The sequence below is a fragment of the Aquarana catesbeiana genome, linkage group LG07 (assembly GCF_042186555.1).
Source record: "Aquarana catesbeiana isolate 2022-GZ linkage group LG07, ASM4218655v1, whole genome shotgun sequence".
Classification (NCBI taxonomy): domain Eukaryota; kingdom Metazoa; phylum Chordata; class Amphibia; order Anura; family Ranidae; genus Aquarana; species Aquarana catesbeiana.
The window spans coordinates 282,376,369-282,391,943 of NC_133330.1; the positions used below are offsets into that span (position 1 = coordinate 282,376,369).

Consider the following 15,575-nt stretch of genomic DNA (forward strand, 5'->3'; position numbering starts at 1 on the left):
ACCATGGCAATCAAAAAGCGCGATTCAACCTCAAAAGCGACATATGACCTGCTGGAAAACAGCGACAGCGAGACAGAATCGCTTGCAGAAGTGAGTGATAGCGAATCATGGGGAAGTTCGTCATCAGACACGGAAAGCGATTTCAGCGATGATCCTGTGACTGTGCCCAGCGATGTGCGGACTTGGCGCCCGATTGATTGCGGTACGGAGCACACAGCACCCCCAAGATTCCCGTTTACCGGAGCGCCTGGTATCAAAGTGGAGGTTGAAGATGACAGCCCCTTGGGATACCTCCAACTCTTTTTGACTGATGAGGTCATAGATAGAATTGTTACAGAGACCAATCGGTACCAGGAGCAACAAGCTGCTATACCTCAGAGGTTTTCAAGGAGCAGAAAATGGGAACCAGTGACCAAGGAGGACATGTGGAAGTTTCTGGGCCTAATTATTCTCCAGGGAGTGGTGGGAAAACCCCTGCAGAAATGGTACTGGACAACCAACAAAATATTAGCCACTCCTTTTTTTGGCACCATCATGTCGGAATAAAAATTTTCTCTCATAATGAAATATCTGCATTTTCAAAATAATGAAGAATTTGATGAGACTTCTCATCCAGCTCCAAAACTGAAAAAAATTTGGGACCTATATCAAATTATTCAGAAAAATTTCCAGCAGACCTATGTACCAGACAGAGACGTCAGTATCGACGAAAGTCTTATGGCCTACAAAAGAAGACTTAGCTGGATACAGTACATGGCATCTAAGAGAGCGCGATTCGGCATAAAATCATTCATGCTCTGTGAAGCCAGCACTGGTTATATATGGAATTCGGTCCTTTACACCGGGAAAGGGACCAAATTCAACGACAGATTCAGTCAATATGGAATGGCAACCGCTTCTGTTCTCACTTTGATTGAGCCATTGCTGAATCAGGGGTACTGTGTAACCACAGATAATTTTTATACTTCTCCAGAACTCTATGAGTTCCTTCTACAACACAAGACGGATGCATAGGGGACTGTTAGAGCTAACCGGCGTGGCATGCCGCCAACCTTTGCCAATAAAAAGCTCAAGGCAGGAGAAATAGTTGCCTGGCAAAAAGGCAAAATAATGCACTAAGATGGCGAGATAAAAAAGATGTGTGCCTAATGAGTACCATTCACAACACCTCTACTCTCATGGTACATACAAAAGGTGGAAAAGACGTTATGAAACCTCAACTCGTAATAGACTACAACAACACCATGGGTGTTGTTGACAGAGCAGACCAGGCCATGACTTTTTATCCTGCTATGAGAAAGCAACAAAAAAAATATTACAAAAAAATCTTCAGGCATCTTCTTGAACAGTGCCTGTGGAATGCTTTCATTCTTCTAAAAAAAAAGAGTGACAGGCCTGTGATTCATGAAGACTTTGTTTGGAAAGTTGCCGAACTCATATTTCTGAAGCACCAAACACCAACCACTGTAAATAGATCTGGACGTCGTGCTGCTGGCGTTGTGAACCCGGAACGTCTGACAGGTCGACACTTTATGGACCACATTCCACCAACGGAAAAGAAGGCAGCACCCACAAGGATGTGTGTGGTTTGCTGCTCTAAACGTGACGACACAGGAAGGAAAGTCAGAAAAGAAACCCGGTTCTACTGTCCTGACTGTGACGTCGGACTTTGTGCTGTACCCTGTTTTAAAATTTTCCATACCCGAGACGTTTACTAAAGCAATATGACTACTAATATTGCACTCTTGTTTGGCCAAAAAATATGTCAGTGTTTTTGATTTATATTATTTACTAAAATTTATTGAATAAAAAGTATTATTACTATTATATTATTATTTGTTATTATTTATAGTTATTTATTATATTATAATTTATGATTTTGTGCTTCAAACTTTATCATACCCAGGATGTCTACTAGACTCTTGTTTGGACAGATTTCAGTGAGTTATTCCTAAGAATTACAGGCCTACAATATAAAACGCCACATTTCCATGCAAAAATAATGGTACCGCTTTCATCACCTAAAATCCGAAATAATCATACCACCAGGGAGGTTAATAACTTCAATGTGCAAACTTCCCTATATGACCCAATGGGAAAAAGACTTGGAATCTACCTTTGAGATAGTTGAATGGTAAAATGTGGCCAATAATTTGGCAAAGGTATCTTTTAACACTACCCTGGTAGAAGCTAACTACAAAACATTACTGAGGTGGCATATGGTTTCAAACGGAGAAGCTAAAATATGTCCACAAGCTTCCCCTGGTTGCATTGGGTGCTGTGGTTAAATAGAAACTTTGTTCCATACTTTGTCCATATCACCAGATTTTGGATTAGAATCTTTACTTTAATACACATGAACATCTGAAATAGCTCTTTTAAAAAAAAAATGGACATTAAGATTTCTGAATACCTAAAAAAAAGAATATCTTATATTTTTCTGGTGGCTAGAATCGACATTGTTGCTGGACCCAGTCGGGGGTATCACTCTCACTCTAATTTGTTACACAAAACTGAACTATATAATGATTAACTCTTGTGTACCCTCCATAATACCTAGTTGAAGTTTAATAAAATCTGGAAGGCATGGCTGTGCTTACTGTAAATAGTTTAGTGCAGCGGTCGCCAAACCACAGCCCGGGGGGCCAGATGTGGCTCTTTGCTTGCCTCTATCTGGCCCTTGGGACACTATTCCTGTAACTGACACCAATGATGAGGCATCCACCCACTGACGCCATCAACGGGGCTGTATCCCTCCTGCTAAGACCAATAGTGGGGCACAATTCCTCCCATTGATACCAACCATAGGGCACTATTCCTCCTGCTAAAAACAACAATGGGGAACTATCTCTGCTGTTAAAACCAATAATGGGGCAGTGTTTACTCCCACTGATGCCGGGACATATTTACTCAAATTAACCATAGTCTGGCCCCCCTAAAGCCTGAAGGATAGTTTTGGAAAAGTTTTGAGACGCCTGGTCTAGTGTGACTTAGGGACTACAACTACAATTACTTCTGCTTTAACTTTCTCTCTTGAATTCCATTCTAACTTTTTCCTTAATCATTCTGCCTTCCTCTCTCTACACCAGGGGTCTCAAACTGGCGGCCCTCCAGCTGTTGCGAAACTGCAAGTCCCATGGGGCATTGCAAGGCTGACAGGTACAAGCATGACTCCCACAGGCAGAGGCATGATGGGACTTGTAGTTTTGCAACAGTTGGAGGGCAGCCAGTTTGAGACCCCTGCTCTACACCAATTCCTACCAGCCTCTCCCCACCCTCTTTTTTTTTTTCTCTCTCTCTCTCTTCTCTCTTTCTCTCTTTTTCCTCTCTTTTTCCTTTCCCTTGCGACATTGTTAAACTTGTTATTGTCTCTCTTGGACACTTGGCACTAGAAAGACAATAGACAAGAATATTGGTTACAAAACACAACTTTATTTGATATTGTCTATCTCTTTATCATCCAAGCAAATGTTATGTCGTAACCACAAATTTTGTTCTGTACTTAAGCCAACAGCTCTGTTACTGATGATTTTGTTATAGATCAAAGACATCTGTACCCAAGTGCCTGTTTCTGATTTTCTGCTCCAGGGACTTTCTTTGTTGTATAAGTTCAATAAAAAGATTGAAATTTAAAATACATTTTCATATATATATATATATATATATATATATATATATATATATATATATATATAATATATATATATATATATATATATATATATATATATATATATATATGTGTGTGTGTATATATATATATATATATATATATATATATATATATATATATATATCACATGGCATTGGGAACTGTGCATGGACACTGAATTCAGCTGATCATAATAAATGATCTCAGGATGCCAAAGTCAAAAAGTCAGTGAGTCTGTGTTGAAGATGTATTGTCTATATCAATTTCCGGCTGTGAATGTAGAGATAAGTGCCACACTTCTAGACTCTAATAATGAGCATGTGCATATGTCAGGGATACAATAGATGTGTCATGAACATGCATTATCTAATGGCTATAAGCACTTAACATTTATGTGCATATCATGTATACTAAGAAAAAAATGTATCTGGTCAAAATATGCTCATAAAATGGATGTATGATATAAGATTACACATTTATTAGCACAAATGCGTGTAGAGAAATAAATGGGCAGTGAACTAAAAATCACAAATGGATCTCTATAGTAATTGCCATTTTTTCCCAGTATGATATCAATTTATTCCTTCAAGGCAGTCTAATTTTATGATATTTGCATGGTGTTAGGTAATTTTCTAAACACTAAGAAAAATGGGGCAGCCCTCTGAGGTACAGTGCAGATGTTACGGGATTGTAAACGGGATGTACAGCCTTAAATCCTCTGACAGTATTTCCACCTCCCATTGCTTTTATGTTAATTGTCTGAACTGGCATCTCTGGGAACAAGCTAAGAATACCGCTGTATTTTTTTTTTAAGGTTGTTTTGCCGCTCATTACATTTCTTACTTTAGAAGTTCAAAAAAAGCAAAAATGATAGAGTTTGACGGTACTGTAAAGATCAGGAGACTCTACTGGTGTAATTATGATGGAATGGTGAGCAGAACGGAAATGTCATAATATGATTAATCTTTTAATGTGCATCAAACTGCCAAAACTTTTTCTTCTTTTGTTTTTAGTAGAGTTTTAAATGGATAGAACCTCTGTCAGATGTTTTCATCTAGAGATTTCCCCTCATTTACTTTCTTGAAGTGTGCAGACATATCTCCAAAACCTTTGGGAACCCCTGTTCTGGTAAAAGTTGTAAGATTTGAAGTTTTCCCAGTGGCAGTGGACTGCAGGGCAAATATAAAGGAATAATGTCTGCAGATGGGTGCAGTAATAGCATTGCGGTATACTCTAAAACGATATACTTTTTTGTAAGTGCTGAAGTGATTAGAGACAGGTGGTGCCATCAAGTGAATCCAAATACCATGCAAATCACCAGCACATTAAAGGTTGCTTTAAAATGATTTATGAGGCATGACATTTCCCCGGGTTTGGGTGAAAATAGACCACAATAAATACCCGACAGGGATTCTAATTTCCTACTCTATCCAGTGTTGAACAATTTGGGACTTTGGATACCATTTAACAATTCAACAGTTTTATATTTTTTATTGCATTTTATGACTTGCTTCATTATATTATGATTACTATTTCAGTTGTGTAACATCATAATTTAGCATTCACAAATCTAACAATTGTATCCTTCTTCCTGCAAGCTAGTCATACACTCACCCTCAATGTACCCCTACATACACAGAACAACCTAGGAACATTTGTTATCTTGCCTTCTGCTTTCAGTACATGCATAACTGTTCAAACCCGACACCACTGCGCTCCTGAGAAAAAATGTTAAGAGAAATAAATAAAAATGATAACAATTTCCTATAAGCATAGCACTAAAAACATGACTGTATATACAATAAAGTGTTGCTGCCCCTTTAAATAAACAGACATTTCAAAAAATGTCCAATAGTGTGTCACTGTGTAGACTTTAGATGGCGCAAAACACATACAGTGCCTAATAAAAGATAAAAGTGCAAAATAGAAAAACAGAGAATAGAAAAACAAATGTCACACAATTTGCAATAAGACCCCTTTCACACTGGAGGTGTTTTTCAGGTGCTTTAGCGCTAAAAATAGCGCCTGTAAAGTGCCTGAAAAAAGTGCTTTCACACTGGGGCGCTGCGCTGGCAGGGCGTCACAAAAAGTCCTGCCAGCAGCTTCTTTGCAGCGCTGTAGGAGAGGTGAATATACCGCTCCTCCACCACTCCTGCCCATTGAAAACAATGGGGCAGCACCGCCATACCGCCGGCATAGCGTCACTGCAGCGGCGCTTTGCGGGCGGTTTTAACCCTTTTTTAACCCTTTTTCGGCCACTAGCGGTGGTGAAAACTGCCCTGCTAGCGGCCGAACAACACCGCTAAAATGATAGTGAAGCGGAATTAAAAATAGTGCCACTTTACCGCCGACGCCTGGGTGCTTTCAGTGTGAAAGGGCTCTTAGGTATTGTTTGTATTGTATTTTTGCTTTTATTAAGCACTTCATGTGTTTTGTGCCATCTAATGTCTACACAGTGACACACTATTGGACATTTGTTGACATGCATAACTGTATTTATAACTTGGGAGAAGAGATGCTATAGTGTTACTTATTTATATTATAAAAAATGAGTGATAAAGACTGGTTTGAACAATCATCCAAGGCCTAGGCGGCCAAGCTTTCTCCCTAATATAACAGCATAAAGGATTAAAATGTGGGGATGGCCCCTTCCTGCTCCAACATGACTGCGCACCAGTGCACAAAGCAAGGTCCATAAAGACATGGATTAACAAGTTTGGGGCGGAGAAACTTAACTGGCCTGCAGTTCTGACCTCAACCCGATGGAACACCTTTGGGATGAATTAGAGTGGAGACTGCGATCCAGGCCTTCTTGTCCTCACAAATGCGCTTTTGGAAGAACAGTCAAAAATTCCCATAGACACACTCCTAAGCCTTGTGGACAGCCTTCCCAGAAGAGTTGAAGCTGTTATAGCTGCAAAGGGTGGGCCAACTCAATATTGAACAATACGGACGAAGACTGGGATGACATTAAAGTTCATGTGTGTGTAAAGGCAGGGATCCCAATACTTTTGGTAATATAGTGTATATAAATATATATAGATCTCTATCTATATATATATATATATATATAGATAGAGATCTATATATAGATCTATATATAGATCTATATATAGATCTATATATAGATATATTTATAAGCTTTGTCCTTATATTTAGTACTTTGATACCATTAGCGTGGTTTACACTTTTTCTTTTTACATAAAGGTAAGTATAACATGTGTGTTAAATTTTAAACAATAAAAAAACAATAATTTAATACCACTTTAGGGATGTATTAATGCATACAGAGCTGCATTAATTTGTGTCTTTTGTATCTGCCTGGAGCTTTAATTTTATCTCATATTTCCTTGTACCGTTACTCTTAATATGGTCACATTTAGCCCCATTTACTTTCCTAACAAAACAAACGCCTCCAAATGTGTGATTCTCCTAGCAAAATAGCTGCATACATCCAAAATGATACTCTCCACACCTTTTTAGCTAGCATTAGCTTTGAATGCACAATTAGGGGTTTCTGTTAGGCTGCTGCAATTACTACCTGTTAGCTTGGCAGTTCCTTAAAATGAAAATTGGATTTACCTGCGTGCTGTATTGTAGCATAGCCATTTTTGTAATTTTTAATGTCCTTGAATGACTGCAACAGTTTTGGTGTGCCAATCATACAAGTAATTTTCTTTTATTTTCTCCACATCTTGTTGTTCCAGTTTTCGCTTTGAATTCTGCGTCTTCGGGAGGTGAGAATGCTAAGATGTCTCTGATGAGCAAGTACAAGGAGAGCATGATATCTAATAGCTCAGCCGACCCCAACAACCAGCCCACGACGCTGCTGTCACACGGGGCTTCCAGCCAGCATAAGCGAATCAACAGCAAATCGCGAGGTGCCCGTGTGTGAGAGGGTCTGCGTGGGTGTATTTTTTTTGCATTGTGTAAATGCCTGTTTTGTTAATTAATGTCAGTACATATGTTGAGCTGAATCAAATCAATCTGTGTGTGTGTGTGTGTGTGTGTGTACAAGACATATTTGCTATACTGTCTATATAAGTATGTGTAGTTCTGAATGGCTTTACACTAAATTCTTTATAGGGAATTTACAATGTAGCCTCTCACCATGAAGAAAGTTCTCATGGTGTCGTAACACATTTGCCACTGTTTATACTGCATAACTGTGTATTTATCTAACACTGTGCATCAACTGCAAAAATTGCAGCGGGCGAGAGTGGGAGTCATCTTCAAACCCACAAAACCCATCAAATACTCCAGTAATAAATATGTGATGCTGTGTTTTTAAGAAAAGATAAACAGTTTTTAATGTAGGTGAGTAGCATTTATGTTGTGATATAAACCATTTCACAACCCAATTCCAGCCAATGACTTTTGTTTCTTAGATTTGGATAGACTAGTGGGGAAGGGTTAGAATCTCTGTTAACTTTTAATTGCTGGGAAGTGAAAAGAATCTAGAGGCTAACTAGAAACCATTGTGTATCAGAAGAAACTGGTTACTCATATGGACAACACACTGGGGCCCAAAAAGGGCATTTTGTATAGTGAACATTATCGTTACATAATTAGTCTGGTTGAAAAAAGTTACAAGTCCATCTACTTCAACCAATAAAGAAAAACAAAAAAATGTACAATTCTATATACACAATCCTATACTCACAGTTGATCCAGAGGAAGGCAACAAATCCAAGCAAAGCATGATCCAATTTGCTCCAGCAGGTCAAAAAAATCCTTTCTGATTCACCAAGAGGCATTTGGATATTTCCTGGATCAACTTTACTTATAACTGTTAGTATCCAGTTATATTACGTACATTTAGGAAAGAATCCGGGCCTTTTTTAAAACAATCTACTAAGCTAGCTAGAACTGGCTCTTGAGGGAGTTTATTCCACATTTTCACAGCTTTTAAGCCGGGCACACACCAACAGTTTTCTTTTTTTTGCAAAACACGCCGGTCAGAAACACTGTACTAACCATGTAAGGTTTGTCTGGCGATCTCCCCCGCTGAGCTATTGTGTTCTAACAGGGGGATGATCCCCCTGCCAGAACACGATCAGCACTCTCTGCCATTGGTTGAAAGCGCTGAACAGAAGTCATTTGTCTACTGGTTTTCCAGCATGCACGTCCGACAGACCGATATACTCGCGGACAGAATGTTGGCTGTTTTTTTTTTTTGAACTGGCAAATGTCTCCTGACATTCTGCCCGTATGTACAGGACTTTACTCCGAAGAAGCCTTTTCCTATTCGGAGATTAGATCTCTTTTCCTCCAGACATAAAGAGTGTTCCCTTGTCCTCTGTGATGACCATAAAGTGAAAAACTCAACACCAAGTTCACTACATGGATCCCTTATGTATGCTGATCATATCCCCCTTAATCTCCTCTACTCAAGAGAGAATAAATTCAGTTCCTCTAATCTTTCCTCATAGCTGAGCTCCTCCATGCCTCTTATCAGTTTGGTTGCCCTTCTCTGCATGTTCTCTAGTACCCTGGTATCCTTTTTGTGAATTGATGCCCAAAACTGAACTGCATATCCCAGATGAGGTCTTAATAATGATTTGTACAAGTGCAAAATGATATCTTTCTCTCTGCAGTCCATTTTGGAAACTGCTGCTTGGCATTGCATGCCATTATTAAGCTTTTGGTCTACCAGACTACCCAGGTCCTTCTCCACCATTGATTCCCCCAGTTTTACTACCCCTAGTATGTATGATACATGCATATTTTTAGCCCCCACCTGCATAACTTTACATTTATTCATAAGGCTTAAAGGAGAAGTACAGCCAAAGCACGTTTGGCTGTACTTCTCCTGTGGATCACAGGAGTGCAGTTCGTTCTGCACTCCTGTGACCCGTTTTCAGCAGGCTGAAGCCCGATGTTGGCTAACATCACAGAGCCGGTCCAGGCTTGGGCAAGATCGCAACAATGAAGTCAGGATACACCGGCCGCTCCTGCCCCCTCCTCATTCCAGTGCTCCAGTGAGCGTGGGGGGGGGGGGGGGCAGAGCAGAGAGCTGATGACTGACAGTTACCAGTTCTCTGCTCAGGGAGCCCTGAGAACTGAGTGCTTGATTGCTCGGTTCTCAGTGTTAGAGCCAGCAGGGGACAAATGCAGTACTGTACCAATGCTGCATCCACCTAGGTAAGTATGATTCTGCCATTTAAAAAAAAACATACTTCTCTGCATTAAGGCAGCCCCTCTTTATACTTACTTGAGTCCGATCTTGATCCAGCCCTGTTCCCAAGAGCAGCAGCTCTCTCACCTCTCTTCTTCCACACAGGGCAGAATAATTGCAGCTGGAGCCATTGATTTCCACTGCTGTCAATCAAATTCTGTAATAAGGGAACAGGGGCGGGGCCAAGCCATGCTGTCTCTGTCTGTTGATGTAGGCAGCATGGCTCAGGATTGAGCCTGCAGGTGTGTCACAATAGGAAGCGGATTCCCGTGGTGGCACAGAAGAGGAGGAGCCAGGAGCACCGGCAGGGGACCCAAGAAGAGGAGGTTTGGGAATGCTGTGTGCAATTCCGTTGCACAGAACAGGTAAGTATAATATTTGTTATTTTAAAAAGGATAAATTAAAAGATTTACAATCACTATAAATATCATATAGCAAAAAAATGAGCACCCTTCTCTATAACTAAAATTACATATATGTATATTTTTCCATATATTGCATCATATGTTTAATTTTTCAACCATTTATTCTTTGTCAGATTTTTTAAATATGATTCTGATTTTGTTTTTATATAATATATTTATAGCCCCGATCAAAGAGATCTACTAAAAGCCCGAAACATAATTGGAAAATATACCAACAATAAATAACAGCACCCTTGAAAAAAAAATTGTCCATGTTTTCCTTTATAAAGTTTATCCCTATGGACAAAAGTAGAGCACTCACATTTAATTGTACATTATTAACTTTTCACTCCTGTCTGTGATCCCATTTAGGAGATTTCACCTCAATTTGGAGTTGATTCACTGAAGGCAAAATAGGCTCCTTACTCTTCAATATGGGTTACACTTTGCAAGGGACTGTGTCCCAGAGCTTAGTGAATGTTGTTGAGCTTCACTTTGCAAAGTATATTAAATCATGTTCAAGGAAAATAAAAAAAAACAGCATTTTTGCTTACACATGATGGAAGTCAACAGAGCTTCACCTCTCACCATTCACTAAGCTCTGGGCAAAGTAAAGTAAAGTGCAGCTCCACTTGCAAAGTGATCAGGCTATTTGCTTTTGGTAAATCAGCCCCTTTTGGTCTATTTGATTGGTGTCAGACAGAACAAATAAGGGGAATTCTCCCTCTGTCGGGATGGGGACAACAATAATCACAATAGGATAGAGAAAGGTTATTAACCTCTTTTAGGATTTATTGCTATTATCTGGCCTTATTTGAAAGATTTATTTCACTTCCTGTCTAGTTTAAGGGTATCAGAAGAGCCAATGAGAAGAAATATTTTCAATGGAGACTCAGACAGCATTGAACAGCTGAAAGGGGTTCTAACCCTTCTCTATTCTATGCAAATCTAAAAAAAAGTTTTAACAGAAGATAGGCTTTATAAAGACAGTGCATTCCAAACTCATATTTGAGCTTGATAAGGGTTAAACTTCCTAATGGTTTCCTATAACTCTCAGAGACTCCAGGGGCAAGATCTCCATGGTTGAGTTTCCAGGTCTCCATATCTGCTGCAGACCTTACAAGGGGGTCTCACTCATTTTATAATATGGTGAACGCAAAAAAAAGTGAGACGGTCCAAAGGGGAATGTGAACAGCCAGCACCCGTGTGTGGGAACAGAGACAAATAAAGGAGGCTGGGTTTCCCATACCACAATGCTCTACAAACTGACCCATGAAGGTAGAACACCAGACAAAACTTTTTCTTTTCATTTATATAAATAGCAACAGGGCCCACATGACAGGCTAAAAGAAGGTCAGGGAGTTAAAAATGTAAAATGGTAAAGGAAGGTTAGTTAGAGTGAACTTTTCTGGTTGGGTGGACATAGTCCAGCAGGAGGGACCCCAGGGGTGGTCTGAAGGAAAAAACTGGAGATTTTCAGGCATTGCATTAAATTTCCACTACACTATATTACCAGAAGTAGGATTACCTGATTTGCAGTCATGGCAGCTGGTAAGTGAGTTGGGGGCCTTTGAAGATGGTCGATTTGGTAATGGTGAAAACTCTTCAGAGACCCATCTTGGATGTGGGGTTCTCTTATCAGTGCAGTCAACTTGCAGTGGCCTGGTATTTGATGGATTAGGATGTGTTTGTGGTCAGTTTGTAAACTGGTTGCTGAGGCAATATGAAGCACCTGGGGACCTATTGTATGGACTCTGTTACGCAGATTTTTTCCATTTTCAAGTGCCTTTAGGAGTCTTCACCCTAGTCCTATTCTGTCATTTGTGAATTTTCTATTAAAATGATAATATGGCCATTAATCCGACTCAATAGGGGTTTTTTAAATGAAAACATGGATATCATAGAGGTTAAGGATGGTCAGGCGGTAGGGATATGTCTTCTTACCTGATATGCAAATAGCAACCCAAATCTGTCAGGCTTTAACCCCTGTTAGTTTTTTTATTGCTGTTTGTGTCCCCTTTGGATGGATTTGTCTAATATACTGTCCTAAAGAAACAACAGTAAATGAAAGCAAATCCCCCAACTGGGATACAAATAGCATCTAATAAATACAGTAGTTATAGAAAAGAATCCCCCCCCCTTAAAATTATCATATGTTGTTGCTTTGCAGCCTCAAATGAAGACACATATAATTTTTGCTCAGTGTAAATTATAACATCCAAGTGAAAGATATAATACCAACATATCAGAAATAAAAATAAAAATAAAAAACAGAATCACTGAGTTGGAAAAAGGATCACCCCTTGTGTCAATATTTTTCTTTAATGACAGCCTCTGTTGGGATTTGTCTCTACTAACTTTGCACATCTAGACTTTGCAATATTTGCCCAATCTTCTTTGCAGAACTGCTCAAGTTCAGTTAAATTTAATGGTGACCGTTTGTGGACTGGAGTCTTCCAAGTCATTTGTTTAAGTCTGGGCTCTGACTAGGCTATGCAACCCTTTTTCTCCTTCAACCACTGTGTGGTAATTTTTTACTGTGTGTTTTGGGTCATTGTCATGTTGAAAAGTAAACTTTCTTCAGGGAGGAGAAGAAGGGAGGGAGGAGATTAAGACTCCATTCACACTTGTGAAACTCCAAATTTGTGCGATTTCCATTGCGACTTTGCATTGCAACTTTGATTCAACTTTTATGCAACTTTGGATGGGTGCGATGTGGATGTGACTTTGTCTGTTGACTGGTTTTAACTGTTGAGCAATTGTTTCATTAATAACATTAAAACGTGACATTCATGTGAGTTTGAGAGTTTACATTGCAGTCTATGACATTTAAGTCACATGAAAGTCACATCAAAGTAGTGAAGTATCATAGATTTGAGCAGCTTCCATTGAAATACATGGGTTGCGTCTTTTTATGTAACTCTGTATCCAAGAGTGAATGGAGCCTTAAAGTACAGCAATTAATAAACATCAATGCGCATAGATAGATACCAGAAAACATTTGTTGTAAAAACCTCGGAGGTCGTAAAAACCTCAGACAGCATTAAAACATGCCAGAATTTTTAACCCTTCCCTACTATAACAAAAATATACAACATTTTGAACATCGTACTTTGAGATATGTTTTGGCAGTAGGGATAAAGAAGTGAGAAAAACAAATGTACAAAACCGTCATATAATTTCCATGTAAAGAAAGTAAAATGTAATTTGAATTGTTCTTTTTGTGTAAATGTAAATTATGTGGTTTTGAGTTTTTTACGGTTTTCTTTAATGTTCAAGTTAGAGGTAGGAAAAAAACCTCCTAAAGACAGCAGGAAAAATAAGAGACACGTATGAGGAAGAAACAGACACGTGAAAATTTACATACGTCAAGTATAAATTACCCACAGTCAGGTTTTTTTATTTTATTTTTTACCCTGTGCGTTATTCATGTTTCAGTGACACTTTTTTCAGCATTTGTGGCAATTTAGTAATAAGACTGTTGTGCTTACAGTTGTACAAATCCTTGGTATTGTATGTGTTGATTATATAGAAAACTTTAAGATTTTTTTAAACATTTCAGTAGTAAACTGTTGTACCATGTTAGCTATAGATCATAGCAGAAGAGTGAGAACATAGGAGATACCTATCTTAACTTAATGAATATTATCCTGTGGTAGTCACTGCACACTGTTTGGTGAAATCTGCCCAGGTGATGTGCAGCAGCATAACATGAATGGATAAACATATAGTTGCGGAGACACTCATGGGCCTTAAAGCAGGAGAATATGTCCAAACACGAAATGTGTATTTTTTCCAACTTTTCGATTGTTGCATAGTCCACCTTTGAGGAAAAAGGTAAAAAAAGGGGAACCTAAATTATAAGGGTACCATACATGTACCTCCGGTCACTTACCCACTCACTACATTAAAGTAGGGCTCTTTGGTCAATACAAAGCATATACAACAAAAGGGCAGATAAAGAGAACTGCCATCAGGACCATAATAATGAACCTCCAGGGTATAACTGACCTATAAAGAAATGTCTTGAACAAACATGTGAAAAAATAAAGAAATCCTTTATTAATTACACAAATCAGGCAATAAAGATACAAAAACAAAACCACCTTCTAACACCTAAAAAAAGACAATGTTGCCTAAAAAAACCAAAAGAGCGTCTAGATACCAAACACACATTCATACAGTCATTCCAAACAAATATCAAATATGTAAAGAAATCAAACTGAGGAACTGTATATTAATTCCACCTAAAATTGTCCTAGGAGTGATACTGCAAAACCATCAAAGATTAGGAGACAAACAACCAATCAAAAAAAGGAGCTGGGGCGTGAAATCACAGCCGACCAAAAAAGCTCAAAAAATGTGAGTCAATGCAGTACAATATATATAGGACAGATGGGTGTAACCAATAGAAAGGTACATGTGGGTGAAGCAAAGCCTCGAGGTACATAACACTGACAGGTGATGCAATATCCCAATGCCTCCTGTGTTCTAATTAGGGAAGACAGAAATGGCTAATAAGGACATCCATGGTCATATATAGGATTGCAGGCATCAGTATCATGAGTAAGTCAGCAAGTGTCCACATGAAGTCAAGAATTCCAACGCCATATGCATAGACGCAAAGTAGAGTGGACAGGGAAAAGGCAGCAAGTAGTCAATCAGTAGCAAATGTACCAAAGCAGACCTCAGTATGGGACCAAGACAAGCAGAGAGAAGATGCAGGCACATGGAGGGAGAACATACAAAGTGAGACCCAGGTAAGGCTACCAGGGTCAAATAGGGGCTACTTAGGTGACAGAGGGTCGCCTAAGTAGCTCTAACCAATTTATCTAACAGGACCAGATCATCGCTCATCTCGCTATATAGCAACTACTTCCAATTAAGTTATTCAGTAACTGCTTAGCAGGTTTTCAGTTCTAGGGAGATTAGGAAGTGACCTAGATCCCTCGGGGGCCATTCACAAAGAATGTGATTATTATCTCATGACAGCTCTTTTGTGAATGGTAGTTGGTGTCCGGTCTTTGTTTTTGTCCGGACTTTGTTTTTGAATTTGTGTTTGTATTGTTATGTGTTTTTCTTGTTTCTTGTCTGTCTTCATAGCACTACTTTGTAGTGTTTTTTTAAACTCTTGCAGTATTGTGAGTGAAGTTGTCAAGATATTTATAGTTATGAATTATTATATTTTGCGTAAATTGTGAAATCAATACATTTTGTTCTTTTAAAATGAACCCTGATAAAGACCCTCTTTCGCCTAAGTAGCCGCTCTTTGACCTGGATAAGTAGCCTTACCTGGGTCTCACTTTGTATGCTCTGTTTGGTTTGGCTATGGTAACAGCAC

At 39.0% G+C, this 15,575-nt stretch overlaps 1 protein-coding gene across 1 annotated transcript in view; it reads left to right on the plus strand.

The window, feature by feature from the left end:
* ASTN1 (astrotactin 1) overlaps window positions 1-15,575 on the plus strand; it is an 843,969-nt gene that overhangs the window by 557,579 nt on the left and 270,815 nt on the right. Inside the window, exon 4 of the mRNA XM_073592047.1 lies at window positions 7,360-7,533. Coding sequence (XP_073448148.1) covers window positions 7,360-7,533 — 174 coding nt within the window. The remainder of the gene's footprint in view (window positions 1-7,359; window positions 7,534-15,575) is intronic.